This window comes from Euprymna scolopes, chromosome 5 (assembly GCF_053919585.1).
Source record: "Euprymna scolopes isolate OS-2025 chromosome 5, ASM5391958v1, whole genome shotgun sequence".
Lineage (NCBI taxonomy): Eukaryota > Metazoa > Mollusca > Cephalopoda > Sepiida > Sepiolidae > Euprymna > Euprymna scolopes.
The window spans coordinates 20,901,112-20,925,476 of record NC_136486.1 but is presented as its reverse complement, the minus strand read 5'-3'; the positions used below and the strand labels follow the sequence as shown (position 1 = coordinate 20,925,476).

The 24,365-nt window shown below is 33.5% G+C and overlaps 1 protein-coding gene across 2 annotated transcripts in view; it reads left to right on the top strand.

Annotated features, from left to right (window-relative positions):
• The window catches only part of LOC145276730 (transcriptional regulator protein Pur-beta-like), a 135,659-nt gene that overhangs the window by 30,267 nt on the left and 81,027 nt on the right, over positions 1 to 24,365 (top strand). For both annotated transcript variants that reach the window (XM_080127951.1, XM_080127950.1), the window contains exon 2: positions 19,042 to 19,071. In XM_080127951.1, the coding sequence (XP_079984077.1) occupies positions 19,042 to 19,071 (30 nt within the window). The remainder of the gene's footprint in view (positions 1 to 19,041; positions 19,072 to 24,365) is intronic.

Genomic DNA, 24,365 nt, shown 5'->3' with positions numbered 1-24,365 from the left:
ACACTCTTGCATATTAAAATTTGCCTGGACAGCCTCGTTGGTATTTCATGATCAGTGCAATAAACCTACTCCACCCCAAAGAAGAAAGCCAAAGTGGGAGGATGGATCTACTAGGACACCCAGGATGAATGCCTCAGCCCTATAGATAAAAAGTCACCGAAAAGGCTCAGTTTTTGCCAGTCTGATTGTCGAGATTGGAATCTTGACTGGCATGTCTGTCATTGATACTGGATGCCAAATAAATGAGATCAGCTGCTGCAAATCCAATAGTTGTACATTGTATAACTATAAGCAATATTTAACAAGGCATGCATAATGTGATAGGTTAGGAAATGATAGAGGATTATATTGAGCGAAATATCTGAAAGTATTGAACTGCTTAAATGGTATTCACAATGTTGGCATTTTTGTATCACCTAAACAATAGCATTTGGTTAGTGCAGGGTCAGATTTTCTTATAGGCCATTAGCTTATCACTCTTTAGTGATTATGGGTCATCATAGACTTAGAAAAGCATCAATAACTGAAAGGCTCACTGGAGATGTGTGGAGGATTCAGTTGTTCTCTGATTATCTAAAGAGTAAACCAGTAGGATCCATAGTAAAATACATCCAATAAAACAATGAAAATAAAGGTACACAATTGTTTCCTTTCATCTCTCTAGATTATCTATATTTTATCTACATGACATTTTCCTTTTGACTTCATTCTTATATTATGTCTGCTTTTATTCATATTGGATCTTTTTTTTTTTTTTACTAATCACCGTTTATCAAAGCTCAGAGGCCACTTAATGGTAAAGGTTAATGAGTGTCAGGTGGCCAGTGAGACAACTCTATGATGAGTGATAATGGTGGAACTTGGATATTGTTTAATTATTTAAGAGGACAGCTAAACAAGAATTTATTTATATTAGACTTGAAAATAATCATGTTATAGTCAGCTGAGAAGCAGCCCCACAGTATTGTTCCACAGATGGGCAGTTTTAAGGAAGAAGTTTTGCTTATAGAATTTTCATTTATTTCTAGTCACAGATAGAAAGTAAAGGAAATTGTTAACAGTTGTAACTAGTCGAGTATTTGTTGTGAACGTTTTAAGGGGTGGTCATATATGGGATCTCGGCCAAGCACTTGTCATGAAAATAATGATAGAGCCGAGATAGACATACAACATCTCTTCTGTAAGAAAAAGGAAGTAAAAAAGAGAAAAGATCCTCGCCCAATAGATTTTGAAGCTGGTTTTATATCTTGTCAAAACAGGAAAGAGTAATCTTAGGAGCTCCTTCCCAGATGTGGCAACAGTACTTCATCTTAGGACATATTTGTCTCTTGTACAGGTAAAGAATTGTGTCAGGAGTGAGTTACTTTCTGGAGGGATTCTCATGTGGAAATATCCTGCAGAACAGTATGCAAATGAAACCACTGAATAGTTCAAAGTGGCAATTAAAGCATATGTTCCCACACGGAAGTTCTATAGCAAACCCCACTCTCACCGATGGTTTACTTCTACTTGTGCAGCTGCCATTGCTCAAAGGCAACATGCATACTGCAGATTTATCCGACATACAAAGAGTAGAGTACAAACAGACAAAAGTTTATAGAAGCTAGAAGTAATTGCAAAAAAGAAATAGCGACAGCTAAGAGAAAATACACCGAAACCACCAGAAAATGCATTGAAGCACTGAAATTAGGAACTCATGATTTCTGGAAAATCTACAACAGTGTAGTAAATAATGGGCAATCAACAATTCCCCTACTATCCAACATTCATGAGGTTGCTTGCACGGTAACTGAGAAGACTAACATGTTTTCCAGTCGGTTTGCCTCAAACTCCACATTGGACCTAGCAAACCACTCCCTCCCTGGTTTTCCTTTGTGGACAGAAACCACATTAAATGATCTGAAAATCATGCCTTCTCAAGTGCATGATATAAAAAACCTAGACACCTCAAAAGCATGTAGATCTGATTTTATCCCAGCTGAACTATTAAGAAAATGCTCTGCTGAGATTGCTCAGTTCTCTCCAAACTTTTCAACAAATGCCTTAACAAATCTTGCTTTCCTGATTGCTGGAAAAATGTTTCTGTGGTACCAGTTTACAAGAATTCTGGCAAAATAACTGACCCATTAAATTATTGCCCCATTAGCCTCCTCCCTCTTTTCACCAATATATTTGAGCCCATAATTAATCAAGCTCTAGTCCACCACCTTACAGTAGCTAAACTTCTGTCCGACCAACAATATGGATTTAAGCAACCCCGTTCTACTGTAGATAACCTAACTGTAATCTCTGAACAGATTTACCATACACTGGATAAAGCAGGAAAGGTAGGATAGTAAAGCTTTTGACAGAGTATGGCACAAGGGTTTTCTCAGGAAAATCAGATCATACGGTATTACTTGACAAATACTTAACAATTAAATCCTTCTTAAATAAGAAAAGAATCCATGTTGTCCTTGAAGGATATGCATCAATGCATCAAAACAATCTATATATATAAAAGGCAAAATGTGTGTGACCATTTCGTGTATGTCTCGCAAAGGCTTCTTTCGCACACGCTCCCGATCGCTTACAACTGTTTATATAGCCCCTAGATGATAATATTTACGATTTGGGAACATGGGTCGCCTCTACATTTATTTACGTCGACTTTTATGAGATTCGCGCTATTTCGCTCTGTCCCCTGTTTGTTCTGCTTTTTAGTATAAATAAAGTGAAACTAAATTCAAACGGAACTGTTCTCGGCATCGCGCCGGGAAACATCTAGAAGCAATCAGCTTTGATCAATGTGGGGCCAAACTCCTCTTATATCAGACAATTGCTATTCAATCTGGACAATGGGGAGCTGGTTTCCCCCTCCCCAACATCTGTTGGGGAAAAAACCAGTCAAAGTTGGGTAAACAAACCCAAGTTAACTGCATGACTTCTATTTGACCTCATTAATTAGGTCAAATAGAAGCAGCAGAGTTAACTTTTATTGCGGCCACCTGTCAATACTTAAATAAAGAAATTCAAACATTTTCCAGTGTATGTCGCGGTGGCCCAGTGGTTAACGTCCCACGTTTTTTTAAAATTTTTTTTTCTCTCCCACACTTTAATTTCCAATTTTGCCTCAAGGGTTCAGGTTCGATCCTCATACTCACATACCAAAACTTTTTTTTTATTTTAAACCCCCCCCCCCCCCCCCGTTTACCCAAAACCACACACACCCAAAACACCCAGGCATCACCGGGTTCCCCCCCCCCAGTATGATATAAATGCAGTGTATCTCAGGGATCAATCCTTGGACTTTTATTATTCTTGATATTCATAAATAACCTCCCTGATAAAATAATCTCTGAAATGGAGATATTTGCTACGACACCACACTCTATAGTAGGCACGAGGGGAAAATGAATGAACACATATCTAAGACAATAGGCAGAAACCCTAGAGGAAGACTGTAGTCTGTAGTGAAATGGGAACAAAAATGGACGGTAACATTCAATGCTGTCAAGACAAAGCTAGTTTCTTTTAATAATTACATGTTAGGAAGTTACTTATGCCTGAAAGTATCCTGTACCTCTACAAAGCTACTATTCGTCCATGTATGGAGTATTGTTGCCACATTTGGGCTGGTGCATCTGCTACTAGTCTCTCACTCCTGGACATGGTTAAAAAAAGAGTCGCCAACCTAATAGGTCCTGAACTGTCAGCTAGACTTCAGCCATTGACGATATGTTGCATGCCAGTTTTACAAGTATTTTAATGGTATATGCTCAGGCGAACTACAAGCCTTTGTACTCCTCAATGTAAATATGCCCGATAAACCCGACAAGCAGCAAAATCCCACCCTTACACAGTAGAGATCCCCAGATGCTAGAAAACCTTCTACTCTAACAGTTTCTTCCTCAGAACTGCTAGACTTTGAAATTCCCTTCCAGGTTCCTGCTTCTCCAACTGTACTGACATCCAGAAGTTCAAATGTTATGTAAACAGACATATTGCTGCTCAACTTCCTACATAGTATCCCTGCAATCATGTCCCAGATAATAGCCCCTACATCAAAATGGCACCATGCCTTGTTTGGGGTGAAAATGCAAAAAAAAAAAAAAAAGAAGATAGCTTAAACTATGTTATCCCATAAGAATGATTGCAGTGTCTCATAAAAGAGGGAGAGATTTGATAAAGTTTGGCTTAGGGTCCATAAGCAAAAAAATGCAGCCCTGGTCTGACTGTCTAAAGATGAGTTTATTGATTTATCTTAGACTAAGTTGATTACTCAGCAGTAAACATCATACACTAGCAAATATTTTGTAAGATTTTTTTCTTTTTACTCATAATCAGTCCAAATAAGGTATATTGCCACTGAGAATTAGCAAGGATACAGTAAGTAGGGAGTTGAACAGAGCTATGTCTGTTCGTATTACATTTCAATTTCTACATGTTGATATGATTAAGCAAAGTAACAGGAAACAGGAGGGGATTTTAAAATCTAGCAATTTGAGGGAAGAAACTATTAGAATAGGTTTTCTGGCATTTTGGAGACCTCTATGATGAAGCAGTAGATTTTTGTTACTTGTCAGGTTAGTGGGAGGATATTAACGTTGAAGATGTTATGAGTTATTAACGTTGAAGATGTTATGAGTTATTAACGTTGAAGATGTTATGAGTTTGTAAAATACTTGTCAAACAAACACAATCGATACAGCATTATGGTGATGGGACAGGGATTGGAGTTGGTTGGCAATGCGTGACCTATTAGATTGGAGGACTCATTTTTGGACCCTGTCTAATAGAGAGGGACTAGTAGTTGAGGCACCAGATGTGACAAGATATGAACTTGTTAAGAATGTGCCTTTCTTAAGAATCGTTTATGAAAATTTATTTTAACAATATATTTAAACCTTTCTCTTATCTTTCTAACAACTTTAACCTGTTATTGAACTTCTTTGTTTAATTGAACACAAGAAAGATTACTTTGAAACTACTGAGACATTGTGTAAATTCCAACGTTGCTCTCTTTATTTATTGATATAATTTACTCTTAAAGATTTCTCTCTCAATAATGCATGTCTATCATGGTTAACTTAATGAAAAGAAAGAAATACTCTTTCTTCTTCTGTAAAAATAATTTTCATTGTTAGTTAAATCTATATAATAATAATGTCATTGTCAGCTAAATATTAGATTTATTTAATAAATCTAATGAATGTCACTTTTTAAATGTATATATTTAAAATTCAAACAAGTTAAAATTGAATACTTATGCAGATTAAAAATATTTAACCAAATACCAAGACCAAATTCATAAAAAAATAATATAAAAAATAATAAAAAATTGTTTTTGTTTGTTTGTTATCCAAAAAAATGATTGTTTATTTATGAAACTTACCATTACAAGAGTGTTTTTTTTTTCTTGATTAAAATTTTAATTTTCTTAAAGTTTTGTAAAAATTGATAATAATTATACATTGTATATTCTTGTAAGTTTTGTAAAGATTGTTTGATAATTATACATTGTATATTCTTCGTAACAGCAAAAAGATTATTGTTTTCATTTTTTCAATTAATTTTTAATTGAATTATCTTTGTAATAACAAAAAGAATATATATTTCATTGGAAAAATTGGCCAGCATTTTAAAAAATCACAAAACCTTTTTGGCATGTTCTGGCGTTTTATGTGAACTGACCAGAAAATTCCGATGATAACACAGTTCTTATTCTTGCATAAGTACCTAAACGTTCATTGAAGTAAAAAGAATTTTTTTTTTAAATGGTTAAATTGACGAATTCATTTTAAAATAAGTAATAACAGAATTTATTTTTTTTACCATAACCACACCATTAATTTTCAGTTACTTAGCTTTTTTCATTTTTGGTGATAAGACAATCTCATTTTTAAAATAGGTGTTAAAGGTGATAATGTAGGTACAGGTATGTATAAGCCTATTATCATATAGATAACATTCTTTTACATAGAAAATTAAAATTATGATCCTATTAGTATAAAAATGTACAAAAAGAATTAGTATCTGAAAGTTTTTTTATTATGCGAGTCGTTCAGAAAGTAAAGCCTTTTTTTTTTTAATTCAAAAAGTTGAAGAGCTACGAAGACGAAAATGGTTTTATTAAAACGAGCAACTTGTGTTCTGGAATTTATTTTTCTACATATTCACCATCATTGTCAATGCATTTTTGCCAGGAATTCAATGATGCATGTCTGTTTCTAGCGCACGTTCATAACAAGGGTTGCTTTTTTACTCTCACACTGTCAATAATATCTGCAACAGAGAGATGAATCTTTCAGGTCATGAATGCATAAATACAGTTATCATAACAATGCAATTTGCAATCCCATCTGATCCATTCGATCAGAATAAGATATAGGAGGCATTACTTTTGGAATTATCTTCTGGATGACCTTGTTTATTATTGTTACTATTATTGTTATTATTTGTACTCACTTGGAGTTCTCACACAGGTCATAATCAGAGATTACTCACTGACAACAACCAGTGGTATTCCCTATAGTCTGAGTGGCAACAAGTCTCCTCAGATTTCTAGTATTCTTAAGCTCTTTTGATAACCTTAGCAAATTAATTTGTATTATCACAACAGCCGCTTGCCATTGATTTATCGCTGGCAATGACCGTTGGTCTTCATTGGAATTTGGCTGGCAACAAGCCTCCCCAAGATCCCAGTTCTCTTCACACGCATCCAATGGAGGTCTAGTTAGTGCTTTCTCTCCTCGGTCTTTTCACCCTTCTTGAATCTTCACAACTATTTGATGTGATGCCAGTTGATGCTGACACTGCAAGTTTTTTTTAGGTGTGTGTGTGTGTGGGCGGGGGGCTTAGTTAACTTACAATTTTGTTGTTTCAGCTTTGTTGGTTCTATGTGATGTTCCTCTGTCATTGTTTGACTTCTGTTGCATTTTCAATATGACCGGTTAGCATTTGGAGCTCATGTGGATTACTTTCTGCATTTGAGAGTTTTCTTTTAGCTGTTTTCAGCATTACTATCTGTTGTATAGTCTCAATCTTCTTAATTCCGAGTTGTTATTGTTATTATTATTATTATTATTATTATTATTATTATTATTATTTACTCACTAAGAGTAGTCACACAGGCCATCATCAGGTTTCTCTTTGAGAACAACTTGTGGTGTTCTCTGGAGTCTGAGTGACAACACAACATTCGTCTTCACTGGAACTTGGATGGCAATAAACCTCCTCAAAGTCCCAGTCCTCTTTGTACTCATCCAGCAGAGGTCTGGCTAGTGCTCTCTCTCCTCAGTCTTTCCATCCTCCTTGACCTTTCCTTCACTTATTTAGTGTGGCACTAGTTTATGGCGACATACGGGGGGGGGGCAGGACCACACAGGGGTTAAAATTATACAGTTTCAGTTTTCATGATTCCATGTGATGTTCCTTTGTTTTACATCTGTAGCAGTTTGGCTTGTGCCTGTAGCTCATGTGTGTTAGTCTCTGCATTCAAGGGTTTGCCTTAATATTTCAGCCGTTTTCATTAATATTATATGTTGTATTTTCTCAGCCATCCCTCTGATTCCAATCTCTCCTGTTCTCTTTTCAAAGTTTTTCGGTATTATTCCTACTGCTCCCACTATTTGTGGTATTATCTTGATTTTCTTCATTTTCCATATCCCAGGCCAGTTTCGTGTATTTGCTTTGTTTATCTGTCTCTGTGCTCTTCACTTTGTAGTCTGCTGGAAGGCAAAGTCTACAATCTGGCAGAGCGTTTCTTTCATGTTAACTATTCTATCTGAGCCTCTTCTTTGAATGGGTTTATCCATTTGCATATCCATGTCCCATAGAATTTTGTGACTTTCATTTTTAAGTACTGCTGCTGGTTTGTGTTTGTACCATTTGTCAGTGTTCAAGATGCTGTTGTCCAGTGTACTGCTTTCCCACTTGATCATGTTTATTTTTATATTCTTTTTGGGTTAGTTTGCTGCATTCACTTATGTGGTTTATTCCAATAAACAACGGTTTAATCGTCTCTTTGTCCACAGAGTCTGTATTTGCTGTTTTCTTGCATCTTGTTGCCCTTTGCTTTGATGTGGTTGGTTCTTATTTTGTTACCTTGTGTGGCTGTTATTAGAGATTCAGTTTTTCTGTTAAGGTTTCCTTTTTGTAGCTATGTCCAACTGTTTTCGTTGATCCCATCTTTTATCATCCTTATAAATCATTTGTGTAGCTGTTTCTCTTCCCATTTTTTTTTTCTTGTCTTATCCTTCGTCTTTTCTTTTTCTATCTTGTTTGGTTTTTTAGTGTCTCTTGCTGTGGTAATTATTCTTTTGGTGTTCTGTGTTATGTATTTTTCTAATTCTTTTTTGTGTCATTTACACAGTCTTCTGTACAAACCAGCCCTTTTCCTCCGTCTTTCTTTTTCACAGTCACTCAGTATCATCCTTTTGGGTGTAGTGTATTGTGCATAGTCATGAGTTTCCTGTTTTTTTTTTGACCGAGATGTTCCAGTTCTTTTCCAGCCTACAAACGGCCGTAAGTATCTTACTAATGATACTACCCATGTGTTTATACCTTTAATTAGCTTTCTACTACATAGTTGGCTTGTTTCAAAGAGTTTTGTTGTACTTCTGAGTTATCTCTTCCCAATTTTCTCTTTCATTTCTGTTGCTTAGATGGTGTCTGCTTCCAGAACTCACAAATTTTTGTAGCTATCATGTTCATCTAATGCCCTCATTTCTGTTTGGTTAAGTAGTACCATACTAACAATACATATTATTATTATTATTATTATTATTATTATTATTGTCGGTGTCGTCGTCATCATCATCATCATCATCATCATCATCATCATCATCATCATTTGTAACAGTATTAACAGTAATAGTAGCGATGTTATTATTTATAAACACAGTAGTCATAACTATTTCCTTCATAGATTTTCTTGTCATTATTATTATTAGTAGTAGTAATAGTAGTAGTATTTTAATTTTGAATAGTTACTGACACACCTTAACTCTGCTAAGAGTGCTTCATACTAAATTTAATTTAGTGCAATTTTATCCCAATACTTTTGAAGTCTCTAGGTGATAGGTACACAAGCAAGAAAAGTTTTATTATAATATAAACATGATGATAAGCAAAAAAAAAAAAAAAATAGTTCAAATTGTATTTAAGAAAAACTAAACATTTAAAACTAGAATATTTAAAAAGAAATTTAAGAATTTTAGGTAGTTCCTTTGCCTACTTTTTGGTCATTACATTTGCATAAAAAATCTAATTTTATTAACAAAAGGTTAAGTATATTCTGTTAGACTATTTCCATCTTTTTCAGTGCTACTGCATCATACATGTTTTTCCTCATTTATTATTCAAACTGTCTAGTGGCAAGCGAGGCCTCCACAAAGGTGGGGTGGGGAAAGTCAGAACATCTTAATAAAATGCTGACTTTGAGGCAATCACTGTGGCTAGAGATCACCAGGTCAGATATTGAACACAGTACGATATTCATTCAAGATACCGTCTGGATCAGAAGAGACGACTAAAGCCTTCTTGGGTGATTAGATGACTGGCATAAGTACAAATAGCATTCCGAGAATGCAATTTGCATTAAATTTTTTAGCAAAACAGGTGTGTGTGTATGGCCATTGTAAATTTTAATTCTTTGCTAAAAGATTTGATGAGCCTTGTATTATTTTGCTTATTCGGATTATTAGATTGAGAAGAAACTTCTTGCAGAATTTAAAATTTTGATTTCAAATGATGTATTTTCAAATACATGTTGTCCAGGAAGCACAATGGTGGTTTAAGAAATTTTGTGTCGGTGACAAGTCTTGAAAATGATGAGCGTAGTGGTCAGCCATCGGATGTGATGTTGACAATGATCAACTAAGAGCCTTAGTCAAAGCGAATCCATGCACAACTGTTCAAATTAAATTCTCCAGACCTCTCACCTACCAACTACTACTTTTTCAAGCATCTCAACAACTTTCTGCATAAGAAATGCTCCAAAAACTAAGTGATATCAAAAACGCCTTCAGCGACTTGATCATCACCAGAACGCAAGATTTTTACATTACTGGCATAAATACACTTGCTTTGCATCGGCAAAAGTTTGTTGATTCTGATAGTGCTTATTTTGATCAATAATGTTTGTTTGAGTCAAGATATGTTTATCTGAATGCAAAAGTTAAAAGCCGCAAAAACTTTCTTGTCAACCTGATAATATTCTCATCTTTTGTATTTTACTCTTATTCACCCCAAACAAGGCATATTGTCATTTAGACATAGGAGCTACTATTTGGAACTGTCTACAGGGACACTATGTAGGAAGTTGAGCAGTGAAATGTCTGTTCATATTACATTTAAATTTCTACGTGTTAGTATAATTAGGGAAGCAGGAGACTGTGAGCGAATTTCAAAGTCTAGCAGTTTGTGGGAAGAAATATTATGGCGGTTGTTATATTTACAATGTTTTGGCCAATGTAACCTCTGACCTTTTTTTCAAGTGCCTTTTTTTTTGTACTTGGAAACTATGTAATCTAACTTAAGAATCTTTCGAACTCAGGAACTTGACTGATGGAATTTATTTAATCGATACATACATCAATACATACTATAACTGGTGGTAACTAAGAATAACATAATAACACTTCTACTTGATCATAGTTGATGGAAGGAGAATAATCTACCCTTGTGGATTAAATAAAATGTTCAGTTTGAAATTTTGTCTACGTTCTTTAGTTTGGCTTAATGATTTCCAATTTTAACTAAAAGGTTTTCAAACTAAATAAAAATTCCATGAGCAACTTGCCCACCCGTGGAACACATTACCATTGACTACAGCTGATAACTGACTATAGCATGGTAATTTTCAAGTCCAATGTAAATAAGTTCTTAATAAGCTGTCCTCTTAAATAATCAAATTTCCATCAATTTCCACCACTATCATCTATCATGGTGTTGTCTTACTGGCCACCTGATGCTCGTTATCCTTAAGTGGCCTTTGAGTCTTGATAAGCAGTAAAAACAAGACAGTAGAAGCAGAAAATTTCAAAAAGATGCATCTGGAGAAGGTTGGGATTACATCAGCTGAAATATTGTGAGTATAATCACCAAGATGAGAATACTTAAAAAAAGTGGTTGTTGTTGAATGAAGCTCTTTTAGATGCCTCATTTGTTTTCATTGATTAAACCAAAGTCTTTTACAAGCCTGGGGTTCTAATCATCATCGTTGTTTATTTACAATCAGTTCATGCATTCGATAACTGTAGACATCAAAGGAACGACCAAAATAAGCAACTATCAAACTTGCCAAAAGTTTTCCTCAAAACACTTCTTAAATGGTATTTAACATTTTCAAGTCACACTCCTTTGTGACATTCCGTATTTAACATTTCCAAGTCATACAATATATAGAATGTTTCCAAATTTTTAAGATGTAAATATTACAAAAATACATTGTCAAAGCAATTCAAATTCCATAATATAAGATTTCGTCCTCTAAAGTTAAAAGAGAAAATAAAAAATATGCAAATTTTATGATGGTATTTATCTTCTTTCCACACCAGGAAGATAATACATCAGGATCAGAATGTGGAATTAAAAAGCCAGTATCCTAGAACAGGATCACTCTGGCTTACAAAAATGCCCGGCAGTCCCATTTGCATTTCTCAATAAGGGCGCCTCAGGCAATTAGCAATAAACTAACCCCTCCTCAAAGAGAAAAGGCAATGTCTGCAATGGTGGACCTCCTAGAACTGCACAGGACCAGCAACATACAACAGTTAACAGTGAAGAGATCATTTTAAAAATGGTGTAGATCCTGTCGGTTTTAGTACTGATGGAAAACATTTCCCCAATATGAATTTCGTGATTGATGAATGTTCAATATGCACACCAAATGAAACATATCTCTTCCGGTGTTAATGGTTGTCCATATCTTTTTGCCTTGCACAGAAAGCCTTCTTTCTCTTTGAATTTTTTTTTTCCGTCTTCAAATCTGCATTGCTGTTGGTGACTTTTTAAAGAACTCTTTCGCACTTGTTTGCCTTAGTTGAAGAATACTCCAATGGCTTTTCTTTCAGACAAATAGCATTTCAATACATGAAAAATAAGCACATTAAACATAACGCTTTTATTTAAAAACAAGTATTGTTAAAATTTTTAATCATTTGAATGGGAACTGACAAAGTTATTAGTTTATAAAATATAATTTTTTTTTTTTTTAAATTCTGTATAACAAATTCATTTTCTACAAAAGGAAAAGTTTCAAAGTTTCTTTATTACTCACTAGCGAGGGTACCCAGCGTTGCCCGTGTGTATGGAGCTGTTTGTTGAGCACAAAAAGAAAGTGTTAGTAGGCAGGCAGGCTCGAACCCGTGACGCGCATTGCCCATGGTGTTTTGGGGAAAATGTGTTAGTAGGCAAGCAGGCTCGAACCCGTGACGCGCATTGCCTGTGGTGTTTGGGGGAAAATGTGTTGGCAGGCAGGCTCATGCCCGTGACAAACATGTGACTTGAAGATGGAAAAGAAAGTGAAAGAAAATATGACATCTTACCGCTACTCTAAGAAGACATAGAAAGTGAACAGCATTCAAATTTAACAATGCCAATCAAAAGCTGACTTGCTAATGAATGAGTTCACACAGGTGCAGAAATGAATGTTGGCTGAAAGCTAGTTCAGCTTTCCACAGATTTGTTTCCCCATGATGTTGTGGAAACCAAGCTCTTCCGAAAAAGGGAAACTCTCAGATGAATAGTAATTGTCTGATGTGAAGGGTTTTCCCACATTGATCAAAGCTAATTGCTTTCAAGATGTCTCAGCACGAAAGGCCACTGACACCTTTGCATCGGTCACTTTCGCTTTATTTATACAGAAAAAGACGAACAAACATGTGACAGAACAAAATAGCATGAATTTTGTAAACGTCGCTCAAATAAAAGATATAGACGATCTCCGTTCACAAATTGTAGATATTACAATCTAGGGACTATATAAAAAGTTCTAAAATATAGTACTCCCCCCCCCCCCCTGAGGACTTCTATAGGCCTTCCAGAAGTTGTTGGAATGGTATAACAAGTGCATTGCAGCCGAAGAAGATTACTTTGGAGTGGACTAGAGTTTCATATGTGTACTATCCAAAAAAGTGGCCATACAAAAATAATCCAAAAACTTATTGAAAGCATCTTGTATATTTGTTGTTATGAAGAAAATACATTGAAAAAATAATGGAAAATTTTAAGAAACTTCCAGAAAATTAAAAGGGAAAAGTTTGAATCAAGGGAAAAAATACTCATCATATAGGTTTAATGGTTTGATAGCAAACAATATTTTTAATGAGTTTTTTATGATACATTTTTTGCCTACTCCTTTTCAACCATACCTATGTTAATGTTCGGTAGTGTTTATGTTAACGTTTCGGATTAAAATGTTTTGTTTACAGATAAGTTTCCATTTTCGACAAAATTCAGAATTTGGTTCCAGAGAGTGCAGCATTTGTCTCAACTCTGTTAGACTCATAGTGATGACTTTAACCAGTTTCCACAAATTTATTGAATTTTTCACAATATTTATATCACATTTGCCAATTATCGGCTACTGCAATTTTCATTGGCTACACATTTTGGCACCTCTTGGTGATTTACGCAACCTGCCAGAAATATGCTGATGATAATATGGTCCTTATTCCATATAAGTACTAAAAATATTTTAAAGTATTTTCTGTCACTTTTTATTTATTTTAATTTTTCAGAACATATATATATATTCTATTCTGACTTTATTAATTGCAATTTTTTATTTATTTTTTTTTTTTTAGAAATAGATTCTCACACGAAAATCGCTATTATAATTACAGGTGATAATCTACTTAATGTAAAATCATGCATTTGAGATAACTTTCAACTTTAAAGTGAAACGTCAATAATTACATCCATTGTTGGAATTATTGTTTCCTCATCAGTCAGAAGAACCATGAACAACTCGGTACAAATGGACAACATTATCCAAACAATTGAGAAAAATGATTTTGGATCCATGTACAGTTTTCAACTAGAGGAAATAATTGTATAACATGACACCAGAATTATTTCCGTAGGGAGAAGAGTGCTGACAGTAACAAAAAACTTATTTTTTATTTTGAAGCTTCCATGGTCCTCGAACTGTAAGGAGCATAAAAAAAAAAATTTGTAAATATTTTTTTTATGCTACAACTACATTCTTATTTTATTCGGAAATGGACTTATGCCTTTGTCACTATCCATTAGTCTATTACTTCTCGTGGTTTTTACAAAATGCATTGATTAGGGGCAAAAATCAGAAGCTCACAGTATTAATGCCGGTGTCCCTCAGGGGTCCATCCTGGGCCCAACTCTTTTCCTGATCTACATTAATGATCTTCCAAATCACATCCTTACATCATTCGTAGACATTTATGCTGACGACACTACCATTTATGGTAGCACATCTAAGACAGTAAACGACCAAGTTCTCTCCAATTCTCTCTCCTCTGATCTTGAGCACGTAGTTCAATGGGGTAAGGAGTGGCTGGTTACTTTTAATGCATCTAAAACCAAGCTTCTCTCTTTACATCATCAACATTCTAATCCACATTTGGCATCAATTGAAATGAATGGCTCTCGTCTTCAGGAGGCCTCAAGTTTTGACAAGCTTCTGGGCTTGACCATTACTCCTGATCTTAAATGGAACACGTACATCAAATCTGTTGCCAAGGCTGCTGGAAAAATGGTGGGATCTTTCTATCGATCTGGTAAATATCTCACTGCTGATGCAATTCTCTATCTATATAAGAGCCAGGTACGTCCAAGGATGGAATACTGTTGCCATATCTGGGCAGGAGCTGCTAGAAAGGACTTGTCCTGCCTTGATAAGGTTCAAAATAGACTTCGTAGCCTCGTAGGAGATGTCCTTTTCTCCTCCTGGCAACCTCTATCTCACAGAAGAGATGTTGCGAGTTTGTCTCTGATGTATCGTTATTTTCATGGAAAGTGTTCGACTGAGCTTCAATCTATGGTCCCCCCTCGCCAAACTTTCACAAGAAACACTCGTCTAGCTGTAAACACTATCAATAATTCCCCCCACTCTTTATCTGTGCCTAAACCTAAACGTAGATTCCATGAACAAAGCTTCTTTCTTAGAACTGCACGCCTGTGGAATTGTCTTCCGTTTTCCTGCTTTCCGGCTGACTACAATATGGTTGTGTTCAAGTCTAAAGTAAATAAGTTCTTGATGAGCCGCTCCATATAAGTTATCAAATTTACCAAATTTTCATTACTAATTATTACTATATTGTCCAATTTCTACTGTACACTCTTTAACCCTTATCCTTGAGTTGCCTCTTGGCCTTGATAATGTGTTGATACCTATGTAAAAAAAAAAAAAAAATATCAAGCAATGTAATTCCTTATATTAAAAGTGGTGGTCATTGTTGTATGTGCAAGCGCGTATATTTTTAGCATAGTTAATATATTCACTATTCCATAGCTAGCCATAACATATACTGACCCAACAAATCACAGATAGTCTAGGATATATATATATATATATATATATATATATATATATATATATATATATATATATATAAAATACTCTTTTTCTTTGCTCCAAACAAGATGTATTGCCACTTGGACGTAAGGAGTTACTATTTGAGATCATGTATATCTGGAGATTATGGGGAGTTGAGAAACGAGATGCTGTTCACACTACATTTAGATTTCTGTATATCAGTACAATCAGGGAAACGGGAAAGAAGGGTAGAATTCCAAAGTCCAACAGTCTGAGTGAAGAAACTATTATTTTTCCGGCATCTAGGGACCTCAACAATGAAGATGTAAGATTTTGCTGTTTATTAGGCATATGAACGTCGAAGGATCATAAATGCTATGAGTTCATCGGAACGTATTCTATTATAGTATTTGTAAAACAGGAAAGGTATGCAGAATTTGGCGATAGGACTACGGTTGGAGCTTGGCTGATAGTGTGGGATCTATTAGATTGCAAACTCTTTTTTGGACCCTGTCCAAGAGAGAGAGAGAGAGAGAGAGAGAGAGAGAGAGAGAGAGAGTGTGTGTAGTGGCAGATGCACCCATGCATGGCGTATTGTTGCCATATATGGGCGAATTGTGCATTTCTATAAGTATAGGATACAGTTTTCTATCTTTGTTCTGTTTAAATATAGCTTTTAAAACAAAACCAGCGTCCACATATTTTTTCTATCAACAGCATAGGAGTAGCCGAGTTTCGCAGCACATGTATTGCCAAAAATTGAGGTTACAACAGCAAAGACACGGGTGTATAACATTTATATACTCGATGGTCGGTGCTATTCTACAAAAGAAGTATCACTCGATAGTAGGGAAACTACGTCAATGGTGATTAAGTTAACTAGTGTGAATTTTGACAAGGGTTACACCTATATAAGAGCTAGGTACGTCCAAGGATGGAATACTGTTGCCACATCTGGGCAGGAGCTGCTAGAAAGGACTTGGCCTGCCTTGATAGAGTTCAAAATAGACTTCGTAGCCTCGCAGGAGATGTCCTTTTCTCTTCCTTGCAACCTCTATCTCACAGAAGAGATGTTGCGAGTTTGTCTCTGATGTATCGTTATTTTCATGGAAAGTGTTCGACTGAGCTTCAATCTATGGTCCCCCCTCGCCAAACTTTCACAAGAAACACTCGTCTAGCTGTAAACACTATCAATAATTCCCCCCACTCTTTATCTGTGCCTAAACCTAAACGTAGATTCCATGAACAAAGCTTTTTTATTAGAACTGCACGCCTGTGGAATTGTCTTCCGTTTTCCTGCTTTCCGGCTGACTACAATATGGTTGTGTTCAAGTCTAACATAAATAAGTTCTTGATGAGCCATTCCATATAAGTTATCAAATTTACCAAATTTTCATTACTAATTATTATTATATTGTCCAATTTCTACTGTACACTCTTTAACCCTTATCCTTGAGTGGCCTCTTGGCCTTGATAATGTGTTGATTCCTATGAAAAAAAAAGAAAAAAAAAGAAAAAGTCCAATGTGAACAAGTTCTAATTGAATCGTCCCCCTAAGTAATCCAAGTTACAAAATTCTCACTATTTACTATGCTAAAATCACAATGACTAATGTATACCTATTAACCCTTATCCTCGAGTGGCCTCTGGGCCTTGATAAGTGGTAACACCCATGTAAAAAAAAAAAAAAAAAATTAGTTTTTGTAATTTTTGCCCCATCTTGTTGATGGATAGTTTCATAATCAAAAGTGGCATAAACTTTCATCATTCTTTTTTTGTCCTAACTTGTTCTGTATCTAAATAAAAAAAATTAATTTTCAATCACATTTACTGATTTTAAGATTAATTTCAGCTTAAATTTTTCTCATTTTTCATTTTCAGCAGGTTGAAATATTTTGACTCCCTATCTGGTCTTTATTGTGACTCTCGTCATTGTCATTGCCATAAAAATGTTCATTGGATAAACTTTTGCTTTTCACTGGAACCTAGTGAAAAGCAAAAGTTTATCCAATGAGCATTCGAAAGCCGGTTAGATAAAATGGTTACATTCATTTGGTGCAGGAAAATAACAATGGCGTCCAATTTATTTTAAAATGATACTTTGAACTGTTTAAAATCTACAGTGCATGCTAATTACTCATGGTTTTAGTATAGTACATGTGAAAGAAACATAGATATAGAGAATCAGTAACAGAAATTGAAATGTTTCATAGCTTTATGATGACGTTGCTGCTAGTGACAACAGAAATTATGATTTTGAACCTCCATTATATAACATCAACTTCAATCTCCAAGACCCAGTTGATAATATGATGGATGGTAAATGTTTGCACTCTCAGGGATGTTATCTCTACCTACAGTTTTGTTACGTTTTAGACTTGATAACAGCTACATCCTCTTCAAGCATGCCTCCAGGTAGTCATAAATAGTTTAATTGGCATTACTCATAAGAGTAGTTGATGGTTAGGGTTGTTGGTCATGATTTAACTGATTAGTGGATGTTCATTAAGATTCGTGATTGGTTCACTATACTGGTTTAAGATGGTTCAGTGACTAACCCAGCCTGTCAAAGGAAGCTGTGAAAATTATGGGAGTCATAAACATTTGAGGCATGTTCCATGTTTTCTGACACTTTCACTCAGATTGTATTTCAATCAATGTGAGCAGAAAGGATAGCTTTATGGTATATTCAATGACACCGATAATCATGAAGTAGTAGTAGTATTTGCAAAATAATTGTAAATTTTGTCCATTTGAGAAGCATTTTCAGGGTTCAGTCAGCAAACCAGAGTTTTAGTTTGATCTCTAATATTTGAATCATATAAACCACCATTAAGGCATAATAATCTCATTATATAGAATATATTGAAATGAAGTAAAAGTTTTTCAAATATTGAAATTTCATGCTTTTTTCATTTCTGGACATTTCTCATTCTGCAAATTATTTTCAGAGTTGCTAACAGAATTTGGAAACCCGTCCCTTCCAATGTTTCAGTCAATGTAAACTACAACCTTCTTGTGTATATTGTTGAACTCAGAAATCTGCATTGAATTTCTGACAGAACCCTTTTATTTAATCCATTAAGGTAGCATTCTCTCAACTGTGACTGGGTAGAACTTCTAATACACAATTATATTTTTACTATTGTCTGTGGCGTAGTGCATAAAATATTTGATAAAATTCAGCTGTAACTTATACTTTTTTGGGAGGTTGAAGATTCAATCCACAGTGCAAGCTATACTCAGAATACAATTGTGCATTATTTATAACTTCTACCCAATCATGCCTGACAAAACAAGAGCATGCTGCTCCTGTGGATTGAATAAAGAGTTCCATTCAAAATTTTGTACAGATTCCCAAGTTTGACAAGATACACCTGAAGAAGGTCAGAGGTTACATTAATCAAAATGCCATGAAAATAGCACTGAAGATGACAACAGTAGTTCAAATAATCCAACTAATATGATGTTTAACTAACCAATTACATTTGTTTTAATGTTAATGTTTAAAGTTTTTTCCTTTTTTTTTTTTTTTTTTTCAGAAAGTCATGACACTGCCAAACTAGGTCAAGGTAAATAATATTCTTCATATACTCAAACATTGTTTTTGCGTGGGAAGATTGCATGACCATTGTTTTGTCTGTAAACCATTAGTGGTGACAGTATACATTTTGTTTCAGTCCATCTCAAATTAGAAAAAAAATGATTTAACCTGACAATGTACAAATAGATATTTCCTTGTTAATTCACAGAAGAAAGATTTTTTTGCATTAAGCTTAGTAATGAGGTAGTAAGTATCACAGATATGGGGGAGGGTATAAACACTAAGTGTTTTTTAAATGTATGTTATTTCCTTTTTATATATATATATATATATATATATATATATATATATATATATATTATAATACAATCCTATGCCTATCTGTTTGTTCAAAATTTGATTACTATGTACAAAAGCTACACTGTTTCGCAAATTAATTTTTATATTGAAAACAGATTTTTACACATTTTTATTCCAGCATGATTTCTATGTATACTATTTATTCAGAATAAATTTACATTCAAGAAGTAACCTCATTTGCATATTACATTAAAAAAAATCTATTTTAATAATTAAATCCATATCATTGTTTGTTGTAATAGAATTGCTTTACTTGTTGTTCAGAAATATTATTTAAAGCTGATTTATTTTCATTTATTATTAGCCGACATCAGTTGCACTAAAAAAATAAAAGTAAACTAAATATATTTCCCCTTTAAGATATGAGAGTTATTTTTGGTTTTCATAGATGAAGATAGATGTGTTTTATGCTTCCATAAATCCAACATGTGATCCACTTTCAGGAAAATCGTAATAAGTTAGAATATTCGGTGTATCTTAAATAGTATGTTACTAAACCCTCTGCCCAGCAATATGTTTTAATCTGGCAACACCGGGTATATACAGTTAGTGTATATATATATATATTATGGAAATAACTAGAAAAGGCTTGAAGCCACCTGGTGTAAGGAGCTAAAAAAATTACTTCAAAGTAAAAACTAGCCAACAATAAGTGTTTGATACATAGATTCCAACTCAGAAAATAACAATTCTTCCCTCTTTGTCAGAAACATCGATGATGAAATGTGAGGACTAAAGGACAAAATAAGGGAAGCGAGAGTTCCAAGACTGCTGAAAGTAAACCAAAGATCCAATTTCTACTTATCTGATATACAAGAGTCATTCCAAAAGTAAAGCCTCTTATTTTTAAACTCAAAAACTTGATGAACTACGAAGACAGGAGTGGTACCATTAAAATGGGCGACTATTCTCAATGCACTTTTGCTAGCAATGAACGATGGCTATGCATGGGTATCTGAAAATATTTTGTCCTATGAAGGAGATTATAAAAGTAAAGCCTCCTATTTTTTTATCCCAAAAAAGTTGAAGAGCTATGTAAATGAGAATGGTACCATTAAAATGAGCAACCTTTTGTACTCAAGAATTTAGTTTTCTACATTGTCACCACCATTCTTAATACACTTTGGCCAAGAATTCAATGATGCATCTCTGCTCCTAATGCACGTCCATCATAAGGGTTGCTTTTTTATAGTCTCACACTGTCAATATCTGCAACAGAGAGATGAAACTTTCAGGTCATGAATGCATTTGTTCAGTCATCCTAACAATACAATTTGCTTTGATTTACTCAGGCAGAATAAAAAATAGGAGTCATTATTTTTGGAAACCCCCTTACATATGTTTAGTTTTATATAAAAAAGAATGCAGTTATTAGAAATCAAATTATTTAATTGGTAAATTATTTTAAATCGTTATAGTTTTTTATGCATTCATACCATAATTGACAATTCTCATCCCCTGACTTAAACGACAAAAAATAGTTTATGCTGTGCATGAAAGCTTGGAAGAGAAATCTGCAACGTGTCAAGGTGAGCTGATTCAAAAAAATGAGTTGAAATGAAAAGAGAATGAACGGGAGAGCAGCAGGAACGACAGTTTATTGTTAGAATATTGTCATCGATTTTTAGTTTTGTGTATCACTTTTTTACATCTTATCCTCATTCCTAATATTGTGAACTGGTAAGGGTCCAGAAAGACATAACTTGATATTTAGTGGAAGCAAAATATAGTGAAAAGAAAGACAAATATGACAAGTAAAGAGAGTGGTTACACATCAGTCTGAGTACTTAGTGTGTATAACGCTGGGAGGCATATTCTTCCAGTCTTTATAGTAAACAGAAGAGTTTGTTGTTATCCATAAGGTGGGCGCTATAGCAATAAGTAATATGAGTAAGACCCTTAGAAATTCAACATTGCTTTTTACATCAATCTGTATAATTTATGGTTAATAATATTCTTTTTGAAATAATAAATGTTTGTCATCAATACTGTTAAGAAAAACGACCATTTTTCTCCTATAAAAATAATTGTCATTGTCAACTAAATATTCTTTAAATAGATAAAACTAATGTCTTTTATTTATTCAAAATTGTAACAATCTAATTCCTTTCAAAATATCTACAAAATAATTTTCAGCTAACTATTTTTAAAATCAATAAAACAAATGTCACTCTTTGAAATGGATTTCTTTAACATTTTTACTGTTTTGGTTAACGGGATGCATAACTTGATTTTGGAACAATTCATTTTAAAATGGATAAAGTTGGAATTGTTTACTTTAAAATTAGAAACTAATCACCAATCACCATTTTTGCTGATCATCTAATCTTATTTTTTAAAAGTGAAAGGTGATAATTAGGGCTATGACAAGAGAATATTCTTTTCATTATTTTGACTCTCGAGTATATATCAGTTAATATCTTATATGTGATGTGGTTCTCAATTGATTAACTGTGTCGGATATATACTCAAGTCAAAACAATGATAAGAATATTCTCTTGTCACAGCCCTAGTGATAATATATGTACAAACATGAAATGACTTAATTGGCTAGTGTGGAACCCCATGGAAATTCCACATTGCTTTCTACATGAATTTTTTTTATTTACTTTTAATAATAATATTCCTTTTGAAATATGAAAAGTATTTTTAGAAAAAAAATTTTTTTTTCATGAAATGATTATTATTGTCACTTACATATTCCTTAAATAAAAACAAATCCGTTTCTTTATTATTCATTTAAAATTGTAGCAATTTTTAATTCTTTTGAAAATAATAAAATATTTTTTATCATTTTACGATAAAAATAATTGTTAGTTAAACATTCTTAAAAATCAATGGCACTTTTTGAAATTGATTTATTTAAAATTACTGTTTTAGTTGATAGGACAACATAAATTTATTTTAAAATGGATAAAGTCAGAATTGTTTACCTTAGATTAATCATTGCATAATTACTTTTTAAACTTTTGATAACAACAATAACAACCTCATAAGTATTAATAATTCACAATTGTATTTTGAGTGTTGCCTGCATTGAGAATTAGACCGTTAACCTCCAGAAGAGCATAACTCACAACTGAATTTTTTCCAAGTACTTTATCCACTACATCACAAGCTCTGGCTGACGGAATGAGAGCAAACTACCCCTATGGATTAAGTAAAGGGTGCTGTTCGAAATTCCGTCCAGATTCTTGAGTTTGACAGAAAGATTCCTGAGTTCAGCAAGATACACCTGAAGACGGTCAGAGCTTACACTGACTGAAATGTTATGTGACTAACACAAAAGATGAGAACAGTAGTTCAAAAAATACAAAATTCAATCTTCATCTAAAAAGTTCAGAAACACAATATTTTATTTGTACATTTTATTCCTTTTCAAATGAGGAACAACCATTAATGTTATGCCATTATAATTAATAGAAAAGAAATCGATCAATGGTTGCTTTAAAATTTTAAATGGAGACAAATTAAACCTAAGTTGTTTAATGTCATTTAAAGATAACAATATCATCCTAACTATTGACCTGAATTGATAACATTTTTTCTCCTGATTCTATTAACTGCCTGTACTTACCCAGCGTTGCTTGGGAGTATTTTTTATTTTTATCTTGTTGTACCAAATTATTTGTTTAAATAGGATTTTCAAAATTTAATTTAATTATTACAGTATTGTTTGCTCATTTATGGAAAGTAGAAAGTTGATCTTGGGTTTACTTTTAGTAGCCTTGTAACTTCTTTCCTTATTTTTTCCTTTAGTCCTCACATTCCATGAGCAATGTTCTTAATAAAGGGGGAAGAATTGCTGTTTTCTGAGTCAAAATCTATCCATCTAATCATTGGCTAATTGTTGACCTAGAATATTTTTTTTAGCCCCTTAAATAAAGTGGTTTTATGTCTTGTCTGGAGCAATTTCCATAAAAATATTTTTTTACTTATTAATTGAATCAAATTGTCATAAAACTAATTTTGTTAATTAAGGTAATCTTGTTTTAATGTCTATAAAAGGTATTGGATAAATGTTCAGTCTTTTAACACATGAGAATTTGTCAAATATTTAGATAGAAATAACTTTCTATTTGACAATTTAAATACTTTTAAATTCCTTTGAAATTTCGAGGGGTCATAGTCATTTACTATTTTTTTTTTTTAACTATTAACATAAGATTTACATGGTTTACTTGTTTACAAAGAAACCTAAAGGCATTATGGTGGATTTAATTTTGTAATTAACTTAATTTTTAAAAATAGGATTTGCAAAATTTCATTTTATTTTATAGTACTGCATTTTTTATTTTCAATAAATAATCAATCTATTATATAAAGGGCAGGTGTCTGTCTGTATGTATGTGTTTTTCTGTGTTGAACTAAAAGTCAATAACTACAAAACAAACACCAACAAGGTTGGTATTTTCTTGATCAGCATTGCCTTGAATGAATAATATCTAAAAATATTTTTAAATTATTCTCTTGGGAGGGTTAACTGGACCAGGTTTTATCAGGATGGCAGTTTTTCATTGTTATTATGTACTAATTTGGAAAGAAAATGCAGACTCATTATTTGAGGAATCAATTATGTAAAGGAGAATTGTATGTGTGTGTATGTATGTCCAACAAAAAAGGGTTGGAAAGAGAAAGATAGATGGATAGTGAGGTAGAAATAAAAGTTTAATAGAAATAGGTTACTTTTGTCCTGGGTTACATGGGGTAGTTCTGCTAGTAATAAATAAAAGTAATAATTTAATATAATCCATTAATATAGAGATATAAGAATTGGCAGAAGGGTTGTATGCATATTACTTTTTAAGATTATACATAATCTTATGATTCAAATAGTTTTCGGCTTTCATCTCAATTAATTTTACATATTAGATCGTCCTTTTAACAAGAATCTTATAAATCATTTTCTTTTTGCATACATGATTCTATTTTTATATTCATTCAAATATCGTACACACTCAA